Here is a 23,344-nt window from a genome sequence, read left to right on the forward strand (position 1 = left end):
CTGAGCAAAGAATGCCCAAAGGCCTGGTGCTCACGCTGGGGCCTGGTCTTGAGCCTCAGGGATAAATACCAATAGGAACCAGATTTGTGCAACTATGAAGATGTTGCAGGTTTGTGGGGAGCCAGCAGCTCTCAGAGGCCTAGGTTGTAGTTCTGTGTGAGGAGACACAGATCCAGATTCTGGAAGTGGAGTAAGTCCCTTGACTTGGCTGATCCAGTCAGTGAAGTAGGTGACCCTGGTAAAGACGCTGGGGTAAATGGGATGTCGGCAGTCCAGGCCCCAACTAGCCAGTCCCACCAGGACCCATAAACTGGTTTGGTAGCAGATGAGGGGACCCCCAGAATCACCCTGAGGAGAGAGAGAGTAATTAGTGTGCGATCTGCTTAGGGCCACAAATACCAACTGCATGTTAGGATCCTACAGAGCCCAGACAAATGAGGACAAGCTGAAAACTTATGGACTTTTCCTTTTGCTTACCATGCCTCATGTCTAGAAGGGAAAGTTTAGGGACTTGTAAGAAAGCTAGTTCTGCTAACCTATGTGTAGGTCCTGGCTCTGTAAACCTTGAGCTGATGCAATATATTCAGTCAACTCCTCTGCCTTTGGTAACCTTGGTTAGGTCTATTTTCTCAACTTGTGAATTGGAACTCTTGAAAAAATATGCCCATCCCTTGGCTGGGTAAAGACAGCTCATATCAGAACACTTTCAAAAGTAACTTCATTTGTGAAATCCCTTTAGGAAAATCCCATGGGAAATCCAGTCTATAATGGGGACTATGTCAGTTCACGAGTCGGAAGCCTGCAGAGATGGGGAAGGCATCAGAATCCAGACATCTGGGCCCTGGTTGTGCCACTTCACTTCAGACCAACTATTTTCCTTCTCTGGGACAGTTTCCCCAGAAAATCCACTATGTCCAATAGTGAGTTTACTTCTATACCATATAGAGAGTTCCCATAAGAAACTGACAACCCAACAGCAAAGTGAGAAACTTGAAACATCACAGAAGACAGCATGTAACAATGAACATACAAAATGCACTTCGTGGCAAGATGGGTACCAGAAGCGTACTAAGTCAGCACTGAAAACATTACCAAACGGGTTACTTACAAATTACATATTTGTGTATATGTTATGCCTCAATAAAAAGTATAAGATATGCAACAAAAATTGATGTTAGGATTTGCTAAAGCTATCCTCAAGGAGACTATTGAGGCATGAACCCAAGGAAAACAAGTAGAGGTAATGAAACAAGAAGTGTGGGGGTCTCCACAAAGACTAGAGGACAATACAGCCATCTTGGAGGAACTGAGATAGAATAGGCATGGGGAAGATACATGACTGCCCTGCTCACCCGGCAGATGGACTTTCCTGTGGAGAGGCCTCCGGCACACAGCATTTCCTCATGCACATAGTCCTTGTTTTGGCCTGGTCTTCGCCCATATAAGGCATTACAGAACTCATTCTCAATGATGCCCACTTCACCCTCTTGCAGTGAGAAGGGTGGTAACAGTTTTGCTGTGAAAATAAGGAGGAAGTCAGTGATGGACACTGTGACTTAGCTGGGAAGTACAGGCTACTTTGACTGGCGCTCACCATAGGACATCTGAGTGTCAAATTCTGTTTCCATCTTCTACCTACTTCTCATGAACTTCTCTCCTTTTTCTTGGAAACTCCTACTTACCTTCCTCATCTCTCTTACAGCAGCAGATCACAAATCTACTATATAAGGAGGCAAGTCCTACTAACACATTGTGTCCAATGTTGTTAAGCAACCTTTATCACTAATCTTTATCCTATATCTTTATCCACCCATTCACCCATAAACCCACTTATTTTTCATTACCTTTATCAATCTATCTGTTTTCCACACACAACCTTCCATCCATCCATTCTTTTATTAGTGTTTCCATCTATCCTGCTGCCTCATACCTGCTAACACTTCTTATCCACAACACCTATGCACCCATCTTCCTCCCTCCCTCCCTCCCTCCCTTCCCCCTCCCTCCCTCCCTCCCTTCCCCCTCCCTCCCTTCCCCCTTCCTTCCTTCCTTCCTTCCTTCCTTCCTTCCTTTCCCCCTTCCTTCCTTCCTTCCTTCCTTCCTTCCTTCCTTCCTTCCCTCCTTCCTTTTTTCCTTCCTTCCTTCCTTCCTTCCTTCTTCCGTCCCTCCTTCCCTCCCTTCCTCCCTCCCTTCCTTCCTTCCTTCCTTCCTTTCTTTCCTTCCCTCCCTTCCTTCCTTCCTTCCTTCCTTCCTTCCTTTTTTCTTCTTCTCCCTTACTTACTTGACTCCATCTCACTCACCTATCCACTGACTATGTCACCAATAGCCTTGCACTAGTTAAAGTGATACAAAAAAACATTTTTAGTTGGGAAAACCAGAAAAACTAAATTGATCTACTCATTTGTGTCAAAGAAATAACACAAGGAGAGGTAATAGTACAAATTATCTACTTTAGTACACATAATTAAGTAAAATGCAGATGGGAGACTGTAAAAATAAATCTAAACCAATCATACCAAGACTAAAGGGGAGAGAAAATTGCAGAGAAAAAAGAGGTGCTGGGGTGGAAATGACCTCAAACTTATTCAAGGAGAATTAAGGAAGCTGGGGTGGGGTTAATGAGGGAAGAAGTAGGTGATGAAGCAGACATGGATCAGGGTGCTATCATCACGTAAGACCTTGACAGGGATTTTTTAAATTTTGATTGAAAGCACAAGTGAGAAGGAGTGGAGGGTTCTGAAAAGGAAAATGAAATTGCTATGTTATAAAGCAATGCTGACGGCCACATAGAGACTCACGTAGAAGCAATAAGAATAAAAGTGGAGGACCATTTTAGAAACTACACTCAAGAAATGGGAGTTAATTATGCTAGGCTATGTAACAGCAGCACTGTGCAGTATCCATCAGGTATTAGACTGGTATTGTAAAACAAAATGTGGGCCCTGCTTTCAAGAATGTGTGCATGGGTGAGGGGAGCAAAGCTCCTCAGGAAGACATGTTCTTCCCAAAACACCTAAAATACATATTTTGAGAAGAAATGTGCCAAATTATGATCTTACAAATAAGTAAAAATCTATATTCTTTTTTATTTACATTATTCCATATTTCTAAGTCATAATCCTTTAATAAATGCATACATTTCTCTACTTTCAATCTAAAGTAATAAAAGCTAGGGGATCTTGGTGGCTCACTGGTAGAGCCTTTTCCAATATGTGCAAGGCACTGGGACCAATCCTCAATACCAGAAACAAACAAACAAGCAAATAAAACCAAAACGATTTCTCCATTATGTAGTTCATCTGACAAGGCTGATAAAGCCAGTTGAGATTAAGTGAGATTAAGCACTTAGGAGCTGCAATATTTCTCACTTAATCATGCATTCTCAATGGTCTCAAATCACATGTGACTTTCTGCTTTACTCAAGCACTCCCAAGATATTTGGTAATTACATGTATTATACTTGGATACTAAGTATTCAGGCCAGTGTGTTTGAGGCCTTGTCCTCAGCCTGTGACACTATTAACTGAATATCCTATTAGGAAGAGGTAGAGCCTAGTGGCAGGAAGTTAGGTCTCTGGACATGTGTGTCTGTTGAGAAGATACTAGTACACTGGCCTCTGATCTTCCTCTTTATTTGCTTCCTGACCACCATAAGGTATGCATCATTATTCCACCACACATTTCCTCACCACAATGTGCTGCTTCATCACAAGTCCAAAAAAAAAAAAAAAAAAGGCGGGGGGGGGGCAAATTATCATGGTCTGGAAGCTCTGAGCTAAATCTGTGAGCTAAAATCAACCTTACCTTTTAAAACTGATTACATCAGGTATTTTGTTACAAGGCTGGAAACTTGATTAACATGGAATGTGCCTGCCTCTACACATGACTTTTGAGTTTAATCAAATCACTTCAGATCCATGATTGATTGAAATCTTAGAAGAAAAAACAATTAATATTCAAAGAGCCTAGATTCTAAATGGCAAATGTCAACAGTTCCCCACCTTCCGAACCTGGACTACAGGGAAGTTTGTGGCTATGGACTCTTCACACTTTCAGGGTTAGAAGACTCTATAATGGATTTCTCATGTCATAGGCTATGGAGGTGAGGTCCCAGCCTGGGTCTCTTGCCAGCTGAGACCTTTTCCTTCCTCCTTTCCCTGCCCTCTCTCCCTCTCCAACTTCTCTTTCCCTTACTGTCTTCAGAAAGCATTCCCCATCCAGTTATCCAACAGGATGTGTGGTTGTGGAGCTGTGCATCTTTAGGTGGGAGGCAGGCAGGCACAACATAGGATGTGAAGTTCACGGGCAGTCGCAGCTGCAGCATGGCAATGTCACTCCCAAAGGAATGAAACTTCTCAAAGTCTGGGTGTTTGATGATACGATTCACAGACATCTTCTGAGTGTGCTGTGTTTTCTGGTATAGCTGAGTATTCCCCAGCAGAACCTGATAGTCCCCTGGGGCCTGGGATTTGCTGAAAGATAAAGGAGTCCATCATCACCATCATCTCTGAGTGGGAGGATAGCCCCGTGTTCCTGAACCCTCACTTATCACTGGCCACTCTGCCCTGATTCCATGCAGAATGGTCTCTCCCTTTCTGACAGTCAAGTGTTGTGGTGGGTGGAATGAGAATGACCTCCATAGGTTCATATATCTGAATGCTTGGTACCTAATTGGTAGAACTGTTTGGGAACTACTAGAAGATGTGCCCTTGTTGGAGGAGGTGTGCCACTGGGATGGCTTTGAGGTTTTAAAAGCCCAAGTAATTCCTAATTACATCCCATTTTCTGCCGTGTGCCTGAAGATAAGATGTAAAGCTCTCAGGTACTGCTTTAGTGCCATGTCTGCCTACCTGCGGCTATGCTCCGTGCCATGATGATCCTAAAATAGGGAGTCTCAATAAACATTTTTAAACTGCTCTGTAGTATCTCATCATGGCAATAGAAATATAACTAAGACAGAATTTGATACCAGGGAATGGGCTGTCACAGACCTGGTCAAGTTGGTTTTATTGAAAAAGAGCAAGTAGGGAAAAATACAAAATGTAAGTTTGAAGAGACAAGGAACACCTCACATAGCTATTCCTGCAACTTGTAAAAAGAAAAGCTCAGAGGAATTATTTGTTCCTAAAGAGCAACAAGTCAAGGCTTATGCATATGTAATTTGAGGGAGTCAAGTTTTATCCTAAACAGCAAGCAGAATTTGGTGGCATCAGCTATGTAGTTCTGACTTTAGAGTCATGGAGAATACAGAGTAAAAGGTTTGTGGAATCTTTGTCTGTTAAGAAAAGCTTCCCTGCAAGGAAGCCCAGTGAGGCCATTGTGTGAAGGTGTGAAGGTGAAGCCTGGGTTGTGCTGGAGACCTCAGAATATGGGAGGTGCTAGAACTGCAACTGTAGACCTGTCAAAGGGAGTTGAACCAATCCCAGAAAGAAAAGTTATGTTGCAGTCAGAAAAGTTGGAAGTATAGAACCATGTAAGTCCTTTGACACTGGACATAGAGCTCCATGATTTGGAGTTTAGCCTGCTGGGTTTCCATCTTGCATTGGTCCATTACTTCCTCACTGTAGTTCTGTTTCTTCCTTTTTGAATGGTAATGTATATTGTGATACCTACCATTGTATGTTGGAAGAATGTAATTTGCTTTTTTATCTTATAGGGGTAACAATTAATAGATTGTTCTGAATCTCATAAGAGACTTTGTACTTTGAAATGGTGTCGAGACTGAAAGACTTGGAAATTTCTGAAGTTGTGCTAAATGCATTTTTGTATTATAATATGGCCACAGCCTAAGGGGGTCAGGGAGTAGAATGTGGTACTTTAAATGAGAATGACCTCCATAGGCTCATATGCTTGAATGTTGGGTTCTTAGTTGGTAGACATTAGGAGATGAGGCCTTGATAGAGGACCTGTGTCACTTGGGGGTGTGTGAGTTTTTAGGTTTCAAAAGTCCTAATCCATTCTCAGTTATATCTATTTATCCAGTTTGTACATGTGGATTAATATTTAAGCTATCAGCTACATGGTACTGCTCCAGCACCATGCCTGCCTGCAGCCATACTCCTTGTCATAATGGTCATGAACTCAAACCCTCTGAAACTGTGAGTCCCAATAAACATTTTCTTTTATAGGTTGCCTTGGTCATGATGTCTCATCATGGCAATAGAAAAGTAACTAAGATAGGAGCCTTCTTTCTCCAGGCTGATGGATATTCTACTCAAACCTCACGACAAAGTGTTCCCCATTATATCTTAGAATTGGAGGAACAAAGAATTTCAGCACTGGAAGGGTCCCTAATAGAATCTTCAAATCAAACCTTTTAAATTTTTACTTAAGAAAAACTATGGCTGAATCCTAGTTTTGTGATTTAAATCTTAAATGTTATTGGCTTAGGAGTAAGCCAATAACTAAAGGCATAGTCATCAACCTGTGGTGCTATCCAGAAAGCGTGGAACATTTAGGAGGTGAGACCTAGTGAAAAGAAGCTATGTCATTGGGAGAATTTCCTTGAAGGGCCCTCACTTCTTTTCATTGTTTTTGTTTCCTAGCTACCATGAGGTGGTCAGGCCTCCTCTGCAAATGTTCTTGCTGTGATGAACTGTGTTATTATATAATCAAAGAAACATGCCAACTAACTTTGGACTGAAACCATGAGTCAAGATAATCTTTTTCTTTTTCTTCATTTTTTGGATTGTTTGGTCACAGTGATGGAAATCTAGCATATTTTCCTGCCCCTTTAACAAGGACTGCTTCTCCACTTGATATAAAGCATTCACAAATGAATTGTGAGTCAAAGGGAGCTTTCCTTCTTGTTCCTGATAGGACTGATTAAACAGCTTAAGTATCAGCTTTTTTTCCCACAGCTTCCACACTAGGAGGATCCTCACCAGCTCCACATACCCAATTCTTCCTTCTGGTAGCCCCAGTAGTTCCTTTCATTCCTCTAAGATTGCAGCATCTTTGTAGATTTATGTTCCTTGGGGCTACCCTCTTCATATTGTTTGGCATGTCTCACGTGTATCATACTGATTGAAGCTTTTTTCTTCTGAGAGAAAAGAAACCTTGACCTTGGATCTCCTACATTCTGTTCCCTAAAAGGTCTTGGGTGAATGCAGCACAAAATAGGTGCCAACAGGATTAAGCTGGAGCCTCAAAGCCAAAAAGCTGTTTCAGTTCCCCGGTCTGGACTGTATAGCACCCATTCCCTCTGGGTTCCTCCATGTCTTATCAGAAGCTAGGCCCTCTTGTCAGACTCCAGAGAGCCAGAGGAGATAGGCTCCTGGCTGTCCATAGCAGTTGTTCAGGTTTGGGCTACGGCACTTTCCATCCATATATCCTAATATGGCATAGGCATGACCACAGTTTTTCCCAGGGCTTAGTTTTATTAAAGTAAGAAATTACCTGGCTGTTGGTCATATGTGGTCATTTCCTAGAATCTGACTCACAGGAGAGAAAGGGACCATGAAATAAGATGAAGTCTACAGGTAGACAACAAAGCATGGCCAATCCTCTTGGAAAACATCTGTGTGAGTTGGCAGGCACAGGGTGGGAGTATAGGGATCCCTACAGAAGCTGAGAATTAAATATAATGAGAACCAGGAGAGATCAAGGAAGTTTTGATGTCATATGGGGCTAATCCAGGCAGAGAGGACGGCAGGTAGAAGTAGACTGCCCCAGAGAAAAGCCCAGAGGAGAAAGGCAAGCTATCTCTAACTTCCTCCTCTCATCCTGTATCTTTATCACCACCCAGTCCCTCTCTGGGGGCTCCAGACAAGGCAAACTCACTTTTGAAAGCAGTGGGCTGTGGAAACAAGCCAGTGGGAATCAATGAGGACAGCTCCACAGAGATGCAAGCCCCGGTACAGCAGGCTGGCCTGCCACGGCCACTGGCCAGCCAATGTATCTCGGCCACCAAACACTTTCCCAACCATCTTCGGCTTCCCACAAACTGTGGAGACACCCCCGTGCAATTTGTTAGAGACACAATTCCTGAGAGGCAGAATAACTCCCTAAGGAAGACCTTCCTCCACTTCACAGATTAGAAGATCATGGCAAAAACCAAATAACCTGTGTAAGTGATTTGGGGCCACCCTGGTCTCTGCTTCCACTGGCTACCACCTGGGACATGAAAAACTCCACTGACAGTTCTGTGGGAGCAAGAGCTCAGGAGTCTGGAAAGATGGGATGAAGCAAACAAAAGGCTGGCCACAGAAGCCTATCCTTAAGTGGGCCTCACAGGCAAGTGGACAGAAGGGAGGTTTTATGACTTTGTTTCCTCAAATAACACAGCTTTGTGCTTACTTTTTAGATCACAAGACTAGAAGTCTCATAGGTGACTGATATTAATTATTCAAGGTAATGACTTCTCAGTGACTGTCCCAAATTCAATCTGCCCAATACCCAAGGGAGAGAGAATTGCTGGCAGGACTTTGTGGTGCTGATGAGTGACCCGGAACAAGTTGCTTTACATTTCTAAACGGAGACCAAGTGAGGCCAATAATGATAATTTTGTTTCTATGATTCATCTGGGAGGGGATTACTGAGCCCAGATCTTTACAAGATTATCTTCTCCCAGGAATCAGCATCCGAAATCTCAGGGAGCTTTGTTCCCTTTGCCCTCATTCTTAGTAATCCCATGCTTTCTGCCACTACCACTGGGTCAGCCCTGGACACCACCTTGGTCCCACAGCACCACACCAGGCTCTAGGGAGGAAAGAGTCAGTATCGGAAGAGAACCTAAGCCCCCTTGGCAAAAGGGGTTCACTACTTCCGGGTGCCTTGCGTGGCCTTTATGGCCTCCACCCGTCACCCGCCCACTGGCTTTCAAACAAACCTTCTGCTCCGCTCATAGAATCCTGATGCTCTCTGGTCAACGGTTCCCAGCCTTGCTGTGGCCCCGGTCTCCATGGTGCTACCCCAGAAAACTTTGAGGGGCTGGGGACACCAGACTTCAGAACAGAGCCAGCCTTGGGGCTCAGGGGCAGCAGAAACATCAGGGGCAAGAGTAGAGGACTGGGCCCACAGGCGATCCTCACCACCCTAGTGCCCATCCCAGATTCCAGGACCTATAGGGAAGTTGGCCCTGACCTGAGCCTGACCCCAGCTCCGACCAGGTCCTGACCCCTGCTGGGACGTTCTTGACCTTGCCTTGAGATAGGACTCCAAGCCCTGCCCCCATTAGGCTTTCCTTCCCGCTGTCACCCAATCAGAACTCCTCCAAGACCACAGTGCTCCTTGCTCTAATTCCTGCAATTACCAGCCTCTAACCCATGTGCAGTGTAGTCAGCAACAGTACAATGGAAAGTTCCTATACAGCAATGAACAAAAGACATGGAGTACAACCACAGAAAATAGGAAATGATATGAAAGGGAAATTCAGGCTGGGGTGTAGCTCAATAGTATAAGTAGAGTGATGGGGGAAGCTCAGGGGTTCACTAGGACATCCCCATACACCCCATACACATAGAGAAAGTTAATTTGTGGAAGAAGGAGGAATTAAAAGATCCACACAGAGGGAAAATGTAATTAATTCTCAGGAAAATAAAACATGAAATGTATCATTTCTAGTCATCAAATTATATATAATAGCTTCCCAGTATTTTATTAATCAGCAATTTATCTTTATAGTGGTAGTAGGCATCTGAATCTCAAAGACATATCCCCTCTTACCCCACATGTGATCTGAACGTATGTGAGAGCACACCATTTCACATTTACCATATCAGTCTTCATCACTCAGGCACAAACCGGACTATAGGAACTTCTACTATCACTGCCTTGGGGAGAGGAGGATATAATGTAAATAAATTCAGACCCTTCAATGTGGGATTCCCCTCTGTATGCTGTAAATATGTTTTATTGCCATCGGTTAATAAAGAAGGTGTTTTCAGTCAAAGGCTTAAGAGAATATAGCCAGGTTGAAAAAGATATATATATATATATATATATATATATATATATATATGGAGAGAGAGAGAGAGAGAGAGAGAGAGAGAGAGAGAGAGAGAGAATGAATAGGCAGAGTCAGGGAGAAGCCAAGTAGCCCCTGCAGGAAACAAATGCTGGATGGCGTACAGAACCTTACAGGTAGGCCACAATCACGTGGCAATAAACAGATTAATTGAAATGGGTTAATTTAAGATATAAGAGCTAGCTATAAATATGCTAGTATGCCAAGCAGTGTTTAATTGATACAGTTTCTGTGTGCTTATTTTGGGTCTGGGGGGCTGAGAATAAACAAGCAGCCTATGCCTTCACCTTAATGTAGATTTGGCCACTGTCAGTCTGATCCTAAAGACTTCCTAGCTATATCTCTATATTGAGATGTAGACATTCTCCCGAACATGTGCTGACCTTTGGCCTGGGCCAAGTAGGCAGTTTCCTGCAACATTCAGGCAGTAGAACATGGAGGTAGGTATCCAGCAGAGCCTGATACCTACAAGTCTATGTAAGATGGCAGTCGGGGACAAGTATGTCCAGTTAGGTTTGAGTCTTAACATTGTATGTGGAAAGCAGGTCACAGGATTTTGAGCAAGGCCTGAACAACTGTAGTATATTTTGGGGGTGTGAGGAATAGGTATCCTGCATGGCCTCATGCCTAAGTTCAAGTTTGGTGGTAGATATCCACCAGTGCCTGAACCCAAACAACCGTGGTTTGGGTGTGCTGACTGGGTATTGAGGATGGCCTGATGTAGTGTACATGTATGTGACCCTCTACTACATGTCATCCTAAATATACTTCTCATCGTCATGTCTGCTGTAGCTCCCCTTGATCATTCTAAAAGTAGTTAGGCCGCTGACACTGGATTCCCCTGAATGTCCCACATGCCTTGGTAGGTACTGGTCTAGGATGGATAGTCTTGATTGTCAATTTGACTACATCTGGAACCAACTAAACACAAGCTGCTGGCAACTCCTGTGAGTTCTTTTTTTTTTCTCTTCTTTCTTTCATTTTTTGTTGGTTGGTTGGTTGGTTCTATTGAGACAGGGTTTCTCTATGTACCCCTAGCCATCCTAAAAGTTGCTCTGTAGACCAGGCTGACTTTGAACTCAGAGATCTGTATACCTCTGCCATCCTAGTGCTGATATTAAAAGCATGCACCACCACCGACCAGCATTTAAGGGCTCTTCTTAGAGTAGTAGAAGCAGGACAACAACCCTAAATTTGGGCCCACCTTCTGGTGGTAGTTCATATGGATGTGGAAGAAGGAATTTTTACTTTATTTTCCCTCACTCTAGCCAGCAAGCCCATCTATCCTATTACTGCACCAGTATTAGAGACAGCATCTTTAGGATTCCGACATAGACTGAGCATCAGCAACTCTCTAAGAAGACTTCAGGGCTTCAGATTGGACTGCTGAGAAATTCAGCCTCAATAACTGAACAGCCAGATTTTTGGCCTCTCCATGGCAAGGCAGTCATTGTTGGAGCACTCAGACCACATTCTGTAAGCCAGTCTAATCCCCTTTTCATTATGCACATACACACAGTAATACAGACTCCAGCCAGGAAAGAAGATCAGTGCTCTGTTCAGTCATCATCAGAGAAGCTTCCTCCTTAGCAGATGGGAACAAACGCAGAGACCCAAAGCCAGACATTATTCAATGAGTGAGAAACCGTGGAATGCTCAGCCCAAAGTTGGCGGTCTCCATTATATCCCTCCCCTCAGAGCTCAAGGAACCCTGAAGAAGAGGAGTAAATAGTGTAAGATCTGGAGGGGTTAGAGTACACCAAGAATACAAGGAGCTCTCTGTCAACATGATTGATGCACATATGAACTCACAGAGACTGAGAGAACATGCAAAAGACATGCACAGGTCTGCACCAGTTGGGGTCTTAGAGCTGAAAGAAATAGATGCATGTCCCCATCCCTAACCCAGAAGCTATCCCCAGGTGATGACCACTTCAAAATGAAAATTTAGTTTCTTCCAAGGAAGTCTTACTGGGAAAACAAACTACTTTTAAGGGTAGACTGCATGGCAAGCAGTATATGGCCAAAAGAAAATGAACTCAATGGAATCTTTGGGGGCTCCTTGTCTCATAATGTTATGTTAGGGCTTTTCCTTTAATTTTTAAAATTTTAGTTTTGCTTTATTCTATTTATGGTTTTTCCTTGTTTTGCCCTACAGGTCCTTTGCCTATGTATTGTGGCTTCCTGAGTGGGCCTGTTTCTCATGCCTTCTCTTGAACCCTTTTCCTTCTGTTTGTTTTGTTCAATTCTGATGTATTGGTTTTGTTTTGTCTTAATATATTTTATTTTGTTTTACTGCTGCCCCATAGAAGCCTGTTTGTTTTCTGATGAGAGACAGAAAAAAAGTTGAATCTGGATGGGAGGGGAGGAAAGGGAGGGACTGGGACGAGTGGGGGGGAGGGAAAACCCTAATCAGGATATATTATGTGAGAAGGGAATCTATTTTCAATAAAAGAAAAAAAATGTAAAAACATTTTATAACACTTATACCTATATATGTATTTATTCATTCTATCAATTCTATTACTTTAGAGAACACCAACTAACTAACATGTGCCTTCTGGTGTTTACTTACTTGCCTCCCCAGAGTACACTGCTAGGTATCAAATCCAGTTGGATACCCCACGCCATGTCAACACCCCACCCCATGTCAACACCCCTTATACTACTGTGGAGGGGCCCTTCTGGACACCCTAATGACCCAAATACATTGCTAAATATCAGTTACAGCTGATATCCTAGTATCAGGGTGTGTTGAATATTTTTATGTCAACTTGACACAAGCTTAAGTCATCTGAGAGGGAATCTTAGTTGAGAAAATATCTTCATAAAATTGGGTTGTAGCCAATCCTGTAGTGCATTTTCTTAATTAGTGATTGACAGGGGAGGGTCCAGCCCCCTGGAGGTAGGGTGAGGGTGGGGATAATAGTCTCGGGTTCTATAAGAAAGCAGACTGAGCTGGGTGGTGGTGGTGCACGCCTTTAATCCCAGCACTTGGGAGGCAGAGGCAGGTGGCTCTCTGTGAGTTTGAGGACAGCCTGGTTTACAGAGTGAGTTCCAGACTGACTCCATAGCTACTGAGAAACGCTGTCTCGATAAACAAAAAAAAAAAAAAAAAAAAAGAAAGAAAGAAAGAAAGAAAGAAGGCTGAGGAAGCCATGAAGAGCAAGTCAGTAAGCAGCACCCATAGCTTTTGCATCAGTCTTTGCCTCCAGGTCCCTGTCCTGTTTAAGTTCATATCCTGACTTCCTTCAGTGATGAACAATGATGTATAACTGTAAGCCAAATAAACCTATTCCTTCCCAACTTGCTTCTGATCATGGTTTTTTCATCACAGCAATAGTAAACCTAACTAAGACAACAGGGCCTGCTAATAAGTGGCTAGCCATTCCAGGGCAACTAAACATACACTACTACATTTATGATGCATTAATTGCTGGGTACCCTCCTGTCATTATCACATATAAACTTCCAAGCACTATGGCTTGCTAGGCACCCTACACTCAATGTGACACCTATTCTGCTGGATGTTAGGATTTACTAAATAATTGTCCCCCATTACCGAATCTCTAGCAGTGATTGTGTGGTATCCAGCAGGGGCTGATATCTAACAGTATATGTGATGTAGCATTTATAGAGGTATGCAGCATGGCCTGAATAAAGCAGCATATGCTTAGGATGTCATTGGGGGAAAGGGAAAGGATCCAGTACAACCTAATTCCTAGCAGTGTGTGTGTGTGTGGGGGGGCTTCTGGTGAGCTGGTCAGTGGGGTCTGATAACCTACCATTCAACAGGAATGGTTGACCTGTTGGTCCTGATATTTTACAGTTAGCGTTGGGTAAAGAGTGGAAGGAGGTCCAGCGGACTGTGCTAGGAGGTGCCAGGGAGCCCACAGTGTTTGAGACAGTCACAAGATGGCAGTGTTATCTAGCAGTGTATGCCTGTTGGCAGCGAGTGTAGAGGAGAGTCAAGCCAAATCTGGTACTTACCCCAGTATACAGGGTTGTGAGGGGTATCCAGCATGGTTTGAAATCCAGCAGTCTATGCTGGGCAGTGGTTGTTTGGTGTGTGTGTGTGTTCCAACAAAGTCTGTTACCTTGAAAAGTATGGAAGATGGAGAAAGGTCCAGTTGAACCTGATATCTAAGTCTAATTAGGACTGTAGGACACTGTTCAACAAGATGTAGATTCCTATTGTTGTGGGAGGGCAAGGTGAGATGTGGTACTACAGGACCTGGTACTTTCCATTGTATATGGGTTCTGTATATGTATGAGGGTTCTCAGCAGAGACTGATAATACTGGGCAGCCACAAGAGTTGTATATCCAGTTTAGAACTTTATATGGGATGGGGCAGGTGTCCATTTGGACCTGATATTTAGTGCTTTATGTGTTCCTATAGAAGTGATAGCGTCCAGCAAGTTTATACCTAGAAGTTTATATGTGTTATTCAGCAGGACTTGATAAATACAGTATATGTGAAAGAGGCTGCAGATGGGTCTGTCCAGCAAGCTCTGGTACAAAGAAGGGTGCTTAAAAGAAATCCCACACTAGCTCAGCATTGAGTATAATAGAGGGTTATTCATTTAGGGGTAGACTCACAGACCACAATCCTCTGCTGGCACAGAGAACAGCAACCGAATACCACAGCTAGAAAAGAGTCCGGATGCACACTTTACATTGGCATATATAGTATAAGAGGCCATGCCCAAGTTGGCAGGTAACTTAAAGGCTACTGGTAGTAGGAATTCCTACAGCAACTCTCCTTTTGTTTAAATAAGAAAGTTCTAAGCCTAATACAAATATATTTACAATAAGAACAAATATCAGGTATAAAAATTAGAATTACAACCAGCATAAACAATATCAAGCAAGAAACATGTAATAAATTCAATAATTATCCTATCCTAATGAGTTTAAGTTTTGTATAATAAATAACTTGGCCAAGTCATGAGAGGAAAGTAACTATAACTATCTAGTCTTCAACCCCAATGAAGACCTGGGAAGGGAAATAATATTACTTGAATAAGCAGGAAGGGCAGTCAAGCAACTTCCAAAATGTGCAATTAATGATAGAGACAACTGGTTACCTGGATAATCACTCAAAGTCTCATTTGCAACATTGGAGCAACCAACATTGGCTAAGGCATAGAGTAACTGATAGACCATTTTCAGAAACTGGAAATTTTTCAAGATTTGACAGAATGTTTTCTTGTATCCTGTATGTCCTGTCCGGATATCATGCATTTTGTCAGTGCTCGATGCATGGGCAGTTCCTTGCCCAAAGGCCAGTTTTGTCAAGACGTAAACAAGCTCCAAGTGGAGTGTCTTTGGTGCTCAACATTCTCTCAAGAATAGATTGGTGCTGGCAGGAGCAATCGTGTCTCACATCAACAGAACCCAAAGTTATTTAAATACCATATTCTACAGCTCTTATAAAAGTAGTTGAAGATTACCTATCTATGCAGAATACAATCTCTATGTATCTGTATGTAATCTGATTAATCTAACCATAAGTATGACAAACATGGATGACTATTAATCTATGAATCTTAAAATTCTTAAAGACTAAAACTTCATGTTAGAATATTAAGCAATCTTTAAACAACTGAGCAACAAATGAGGACAATGATGTCAGAATGTAAACAATGTAGAAGTATCTTGATCAGAGGTAGAAATATGTATTTCAATATGATAAATATATCCTAAAATTATATCAATATACAAAATGTCTTAAGCAGAGGTAGAAACATGCATGAATACAATATGATAAAATAACTTTGCCTGGATATACAAATATTGTAGATGAAAATAAAAACATATTCAATATAATTTAAATTTGTATCAGTATACAAGAATCTACACCAATGTAAATTGCCTATAAATAATAGCTTACAAGTATTCACTTCATTACTCACTATTATTATTAGTGTGAGAAAGCTCACACTAATCTATTATCCCACCCAATTTTCTTTTTTTTTTCAAAGAGATCCCTGATCCTACATAATTTTTCCCCTAATCCCCAACCATATACCAATTATAATAAACCCCTAAATGGTGTCCCTAACCCTGAGGACAGACTTTGTTGGGAAAGGGATGTCATCTTCTAGAATTACTTCCAGCTGTCATGAGGGTGATGTTCTTTCTATGGGATCCTGTGAAAGTAAAATGATGGTTAAGTTCCAAGATTACTGTCTGGTATAATTGCAAATAGTCTCTGAGTATTTGGTAGGGTTTTTCTGAGGTGCCTATTTGGAATTCTGGTCAGAACCTTGTAAAAAAAAAAGTACACCATTTCAGCTAATCAAGTTGGAACCATTTTGAGCAGCTGGCACCCAAACAGGTTTTATGGTAGCGCTATCAGCAACATGATGTCATATCAACCAGGTGGAGTTGTTGTTGTGGGATCCCATCCTCTTCTTGGAAATTTCAAAGATTACTGCAGGAAAATTCATTATTCATTGTTGAAAACTTAATCATTATTTATACAGACATATATATTCAATGAAAGATATGAAAGAAACAAAAATAGGCATAAAGAAAAGTAAAATTTTTTTCTAAATTCTTTCTTCTTTCTGTCCCATACCAGACAGCTCTTGACATGAGACAGAAATTCTGAATTTTTATTTTAACAACATGTTTGGATTTAGAGGACAGAACTGTTGTCCAACTCCAAAGCCAGCTCTATATATTCACACATACACATATATATGTATATATACACATATATGTATGTATATATATGTGTGTGTGTTTTGATCACCTGTCCTTACAAGTCACGTTCCTTTTTCTTCATGATCCCTATTGGAAAGTTATTTTTCCTTCTGTCAACATCCAAACATCCAGGATCTCTTGAATTTTTGAAGATGTATATTTTCCTGTAAAAACAAGAGCAGAACCCTGCCCTAACCCTATATGGTTTCCTTACCACCTGTATGGTTGTCACCATTGTGGATGAGCTGTCATTTCTCTTTTTCAAGAGATTTCTCTTTTTCAAAGGGAATCTTTATTAATTTTGATGGTATCCATAGATTTTCTTCTCCTGTGGAAAAGGAGCAAAAACGTAGCACAGTTTTTCATTGTGAAGCCACAATGTGACTTCATTGTGAGGTCAACACATCCTTGAAATACACCAGCTGATTTAATTCAGAAGACTTTTCTATTATCCAGTGTCTCTCTGCTATTGTCCCTTTCTCATCAGAGTTAAGAAAATTCAAGGTTAATAAAGCATTATGTAATCTATGTCTGGCGGTATTTTCCATCCCTTTCTGTTTAACATATCCTTAATAGTTTGATTTGATCTTTCTACAACTGCCTGACCTGTAGGATTGTGTGGTATACCTGTAATATGCTTTATATTTTAATAAGCAAAAAAGTTTCATTTTCTTAGACTTATGCTGGCCCATTATCTGTCTTTATTTGTGCAGGTATACTCATGATGACCATAACTTCTAATAAATGTGTGATTACTGAATCAACCTTTTCTAAGCTTAAAGCAGTTGCCCACTGAAAACCTGAGTGTCAATGGTATGGTGTACATATTTTAATTTTCCAAATTCTGCAACATGAAACACATTCATCTGCCAGATTTTATTCCTTTGAGTACCCTTTGGGTTAATTCATGCAGGTAGTGGTGTTTGGTTATAGAAAGAGCAAGTAGGACACCTCTTTATAATCTCCATAATTTGTTGCCATGTAATAGAAAATTCTTTCTTTAAACCTTTGGTATTGACATGATGTTTCTTATGGAATTCTAAAGCCTTTAACACATTTCCAATCAGTAATCAATCAATTTCTGCATTACCTTATGCTAGAGGATCTGGCAGATCCATATAGGATCAGATGTATGTTATGTATATGGGACAAAACCTATTCTTGATTACATCTTGCACCTGTATGAATAATGAAGTCAATTCTGTATCATCTGGTACAAATTCAGCAGTTTCAATATGTAAAACAACTTCTTCTGCATATTGTGAATCAGTAACTATATTAAGAGGTTCATTAAAAATCCTTAGCACATTTTGGTGAGGATTTTGGTGTGTGGGGGGGAGTGTCATTTAGCAGTGTAGGTGATGAGTTGGAGAGAATGTCCCACAAGCTCTGATGAATAGTAGTGATGTTTAAGAATGGGGTGAGGTTGTCTAGAAAAGTCTGATATTTAGCACGTTATGTAAGAAGGTGTTGGGGGAGGAGGAGTCCTTTTGAACTTGAAACAGCACTGTATGTGGGGCTTCAGAGGGTTTCTGGGTATCCAGCAGAGCCTGATTCCTAGCAATATATTTGAGCTGCAATGGTAGAATAATGTCCAAGAGTATCTTGCCTTGCCACATACGTGATGACATGGTAGGTAGGAAGGTAGGTAGGTAGGAAGGTTCTGAATCTAGTATATGTGAGGTTTTGCTGAACAGTGTCCAGCAAGGGCCTGATAAACTACCAATGTATTTTAGTAGGCAGAGGTGGGGGTGTAAGATTGTCCAATAGGGTCTAATATCCAGAGTGTATGTGGTACAGCTACAGTGATGAGTTTACCCAGTAAGACTTAATACTTAAATGTTTATATGGGGTCCCAGAAGAGGAGTAGCCACATAGAATGAAAACCACCAGTGTATATGATGAAGCAATGGTAGGTGATACAGACTTCTAGTTATCAGCTTTTGTAGGATACCTTCCACTCCATATATACTTGAGGTATTAACCTCTGCTGGATACCATCTCTGGTACATAAAGGTTTCTAGGTTATTGGGCTCTGTTGCCCCCTAGCTCATACCCCACATATACTGCCAGCTCACAGACCGTGATGGACTGCTGCTGCCCAATTGCAGCAGAAAACACCGTTCATTATTTTGGAGATGGATGACCACCAAGGACTGATGGAGGAAGGTCATTGGCTAATAAAGGAACTGCCTTGGCCCATTTTATTGGTTAGAGGATAGGTGGGAGGAGTAAACAGAACAGAACGCTGGGAGGAAGAGGAAGTGAGCTCAGACTCCACAGCTCTCCTCTTGGGAGCAGACGCCTGAGAGAGACCCAGGATGGACTAGGCTAGAATCTCCCCGGTAAGCGCACCTTGGGGTGCTACACACAGATGATTAGAAATGGGCTAAATTAATATGTGAGAATTAGCCTAGAAGAGAATGGGCCAAGCAGTGTTTAAATGAATACAGTTTGTGTGTTGTTATTTCGGGGCATAAGCTAGCCGAGCAGGCAGCCGGGGTGCTGGGGACGCAGCCCCGCCACTCCAATTACTACAAAGGACAGCTGCAGCTTAGAAGACAAGCTGTGTGTGCTGCAGAGGGTGGAAGTGCAGAAATTACTCAAGACACTTGGAGGTCCCAGATCGTGCATGAACCCCAGACATCGAACACTGTACTATTTACACTTTTGGAGTTTGGCTTTGATAGTGACTGTGCCCTGGTTCTTTCCTCTTGAAGAAAGTAATTTTTATTTTACAGGAGCCTACAGTTGAAAGACTCTGAATTTTATAAGACTTTGGGTTTTAAAAAGATTGGCTATTTTAAAGATACTGAACTATTAATGTGTTGGAATTTGTAAAGACTTAGATTTTTAAAGTTACTTAAAATTTTAATGTGAGATCTTGGAGATGAATGTGAAAGTAAAAGTGGCTTAACGGTTATGGTGATGTGTTTGTGTGTCAGGCTGATAAGAGGTCAATTGTGCTTGGTGATTTTATGTCACTTCCATACAGGCTCAAGTCATTTGAGAGGAGGAAACCTCAACTGGGAAAATGCCTCTATAAGATGGGGCTCTGGGCAAGCCTGTAGGGAATTGTCTTAACTAGTGACTGATGGGGAGGGCCTGGTCCATTGTGGGTAGTTGCCATTCCTGGCTTGGAGGTCCTGGGTTCTGTAAGAAGACAAGAGGGACAAGGCAGTAAGCAGCATCCCTCCATGGCCTCTACATCAGATTCTACATCTAGGTTCCTGCCCTGTATCCTGTGCCGACTTCTTTCAATGAACAGTGATGTGGAAGTAAAAGCCAAATAAACCCTTACCTCTCCAACTTGTTTTTTGGTCATTGCAGCAATAGAAACCCTGACTAAGACAGCAGGACCTGACACCTAGCAGTGTATTTGGTATAGTGGCCTTGGGTAGAAGTCTGCAGAAGGTCTTGCTATCTAAGAAGTTTATATATGGTAGTGACAGAAGGGTGTCTAGCAGGCAATGAAAAATGTATATTACACAACAGTAGGGAGTGTCCAAGTGTGGATTTGTGGAAATGAATGCAGAACCCACAAAGACTAGAAGACCATCAGATTTCCTGGAGCTGGAGTTGCTATGGTTGTGAACCTCCCAATGTGAGTGCTGGAGGCTAGGAAACAAACTCTTTCCTCAGCAAGACCAGCAAGCATTCTTTTCAGCCTCTATTTTTGCTTTATGTACCTTTTACCTATTAGGAACAGGAGAGGTATTTCTATGCCCACAGCAGCATTGTTCGTGTATTGTTGCGGGAGGTCCTTCCACTCCTCCAGCCTATAGCCACTGAGATACCATCCCATTGGGGCGTGGTCTCTCTCCCTTTAAAAAAGCGGCTACTTCCCTTCTCGCTCTTTTCGCTTCCTGCTCCGTTTTCAGCGACTAGACTCCTTCCTGATTGCACAGAGGGCTGTTGTCTGGGACAGTTATCTGTAAGTTTTTTCCCCTTTAAATAAATACCACCCTATTAATCATAATTCCAAACTGGTGTGGCATTGTTTGTGACTTACGCCTTCAATGTATGACTTAACATTTGATGTGATGGGAGGTTCACAAGGAACTGTTAAAACCATTTTTTAAAAAAACTTTTAATTAAAAAACTTAATTAGCTGAAGGATTACTAACTCAGTTATATTGACAGTTACCCAAAAAAGAACCCAAAAGAGCAATGACAGAACTTGTTTTTTAAGACATTTAAGTATCCATTGAAAATTTATTATGCATTAGGAAGCTTAAACTAAAAACCAACAGCATAGTAAAAAGATATGTTATATCTGTTCATGGCAGAACAGGCTTCAAAATATATTTTCCTTTAAATGTATTCAGTCAGTACACAATCCTTTATAAAAGTTGTATATATTTTTTTCTGTCAATACCTTCATTATTTATAAATACAAGATTTACACAGCACCCCATCAAAAAATTAAAATCCTTACAAATATCTACATGTTTTCATACCTATAAAACTTTCAAAGGAGTGCTTTGTTAAAGATAGACCTTAGTTAGTGGTCCATTTACTGTGCAGCAAAATATAAAATCTGTAAAGTTTTCTTTGTCCATAAAACATCTCAAAAATTAGCAAGATACTTATCATGAAACTGAGCTTCACTAACCTTCATAATTTTTAAAGGAATTTGATGTGTGCATTCCCATGAGATTCTAAATTCAGAAAAACAGACTGAGATACAGATTGGTTGAAAACAAACATATTCTACATTAACAGTTAAGGCAGGAGGATGACGAGGAAACGGAAGTAGGACGCAGGAGACACAGGAAGGAGCATTCTCTGCTGTTACTCTCATCACCTTGTAGGAATGTTCAAATTGTTAAAACAACAAAAACTAGAATGCTTCATGGTTGGTTGTTTAGCTTTGAGATAGGATCTTAGTATGTTGCCAAGGCTAGCCTCAAACTTCAATCCTCCTGTTAAAATCTGTAAGTAGCTGGGCTACAGGCTTGATTTTTTTTCTTTTTCTTCTGTAAAATTATTTTGTATACCAAGAATCTGTTCTGCTTGTTCAACATTATTTGAATTTTCTAAGAAAGATTTTCTTTATCTAATAAAGGTAATCATTGGCCCACACACTATTAAGGTTTGTTTTCAAGAAGCTTAAGAAATAAAAAAAAAATTAAAGGGAAAGCAAAACTAGGTTTTCACTTAACCTTTGGACAAAGTCAGTAGATCCCTGATACCAAGTGACTCTTTAGAATGGCCACTCATCAACACCTATAGACTAAGAGGAATAATTCACAGAAAGAATGAAAGAAGGCAGTTAACACTCTTGTCTTATACCTTCTACCAAAAAGGGAACAGAAAAATTTCTGTCACTCTCTTTCTAGTTACTGAAGAAAAGGTAACCTTTCCTACCAGACATGATTTTCCTATTAAAGATTTAAAGTTTTGATTCTATATGACCTTGAGAGTTTCATATTTTCTGTGAAACATTTTCAATCTTTCTTAGAATACATAAACAGGAAGAAAAAGAATGGGAGTAAAGGAACAGAAAGAGGCAGAAGAGTGAAGGGTAAAGGCATGAAAGAGTAACTTATTAAACTTGGCCCAAAGGATGCTGTTAGCATTGCCCCTCCAGCACCATGAAGTCTCCAGGTGGTACAGCTTCCTCCACGGCTCCCAGACGGTGTCTGCAGAACCTCCCTTACTGCTGGGTACTGCTGGGTTATAGTTCAGTGCACTGATTTCCAGGCTCTTCAAAGGAGAGCTCCCAGATGCTGCTGTCTTGCAGTAATGGCTCAATGTCCTCATCACAGCCCCGTTCAGGGGGAGTGCTTGGGCTGCTACTGATGTTGTTATGTTTTTGAACTCCACCGGTTTTACGGTATTCAGGGATGAATAAGGCAACCAGAAAAGACATAAGAACTATACATGCTCCAAATAAAAATGGTGGGCCTGGGATGAAAGCTCCCTGATGGATATAAAAAAACAAATGAAGACAGAAGTTAGTTAAGTATTTATTTATTTATTTTTCTATTTGTTTATTGTTTTGAAAGACAGAGTCTTGTGCTATTTAGTCCAGAGTAGCCTTGACATCATAACCCTTCTGCTGATATCTCCCAAATGTTAGGGTCATAAGACATGCACTAACATACCCAGCATGGTCAAGATCTTTTTTAAAATTACAAGCTAGTTTTAAATGATTTTTTGAAAAGTCTAGTTAATTGTTTTAATAGGCCTGTATTTCATTAATCAAGACAAATTCTAATAGAGATTAATGTTTGGAAAATAACTCAGGGCAACAAATCACTGCTTTTTATATTATTTCTAATTAATAGAACCTACCCTATATACTTACAAAAGCAGTAATTTTCTTTCTGTAGTCTCGTTACCTCAGATCATACATTTCTACATATGAATATTAATAATTTCAGATTTGTACAGAACTCTGTATAAATGTTTATCTTTTAAAAAACAGAAGCACAGTAGCTTTTCAGTAAGTTTTTTTTTTTTTTTTGTAAAGACAGAGTCTGTTGTATCCCAGGCTGGCCTCATACTTATGTAGCTAAGAATGACCCTGAACTTAAGATCTTCTGCCTTTACCTTCTGATTGCTAGAGTTACAATCATGTACTATCACACTTCTTTTAAGTTTTGTACATTTTAGGCAAGCACCTACCAACTAAGCTATATACTAAGTCCCTTAAGCTA

At 41.1% G+C, this 23,344-nt stretch overlaps 2 protein-coding genes across 2 annotated transcripts in view; both read right to left on the bottom strand.

Annotated features, from left to right (window-relative positions):
* Positions 1-30: 30 nt before the first annotated feature.
* On the bottom strand, positions 31-8,904 carry LOC121443359 (putative serine protease 47). Its single transcript, XM_041645091.1, has 5 exons — positions 8,831-8,904; positions 7,783-7,986; positions 4,195-4,472; positions 1,353-1,516; positions 31-348 (listed from the first exon to the last, which is right to left on the bottom strand). The coding sequence occupies exons 1-5, from the start codon at positions 8,902-8,904 to the stop codon at positions 31-33; spliced, it is 1,038 nt and encodes a 345-aa protein (XP_041501025.1).
* An 11,970-nt stretch (positions 8,905-20,874) lies between these two features.
* Positions 20,875-23,344, bottom strand: part of LOC121443393 (hippocampus abundant transcript-like protein 1) — a 40,556-nt gene continuing 38,086 nt past the window's right edge. The window contains exon 12 of the mRNA XM_041645150.1: positions 20,875-22,605. Coding sequence (XP_041501084.1) covers positions 22,360-22,605 — 246 coding nt within the window. The 3' untranslated portion in view covers positions 20,875-22,359. The remainder of the gene's footprint in view (positions 22,606-23,344) is intronic.

The sequence above is a fragment of the Microtus oregoni genome, unplaced genomic scaffold (assembly GCF_018167655.1).
Source record: "Microtus oregoni isolate MIOR12 unplaced genomic scaffold, Mior012 000105F_ref0000443, whole genome shotgun sequence".
In the NCBI taxonomy this organism is placed as follows: Eukaryota; Metazoa; Chordata; class Mammalia; order Rodentia; family Cricetidae; genus Microtus; species Microtus oregoni.

Excerpts from the sequence above, each read along its gene's own strand:
- LOC121443359 (XM_041645091.1), bottom strand. The coding sequence starts at position 8,904 with ATGGAGACCGGGGCCACAGCAAGGCTGGGAACCGTTGACCAGAGAGCA. Across the intron at positions 7,987-8,830 it reads TTCTATGAGCGGAGCAGAAG|GAATTGTGTCTCTAACAAAT; the intron begins GTTTGTTTGAAA and ends TCTGCCTCTCAG. Across the intron at positions 4,473-7,782 it reads ACAGCCCACTGCTTTCAAAA|CAAATCCCAGGCCCCAGGGG; the intron begins GTGAGTTTGCCT and ends TTTATCTTTCAG.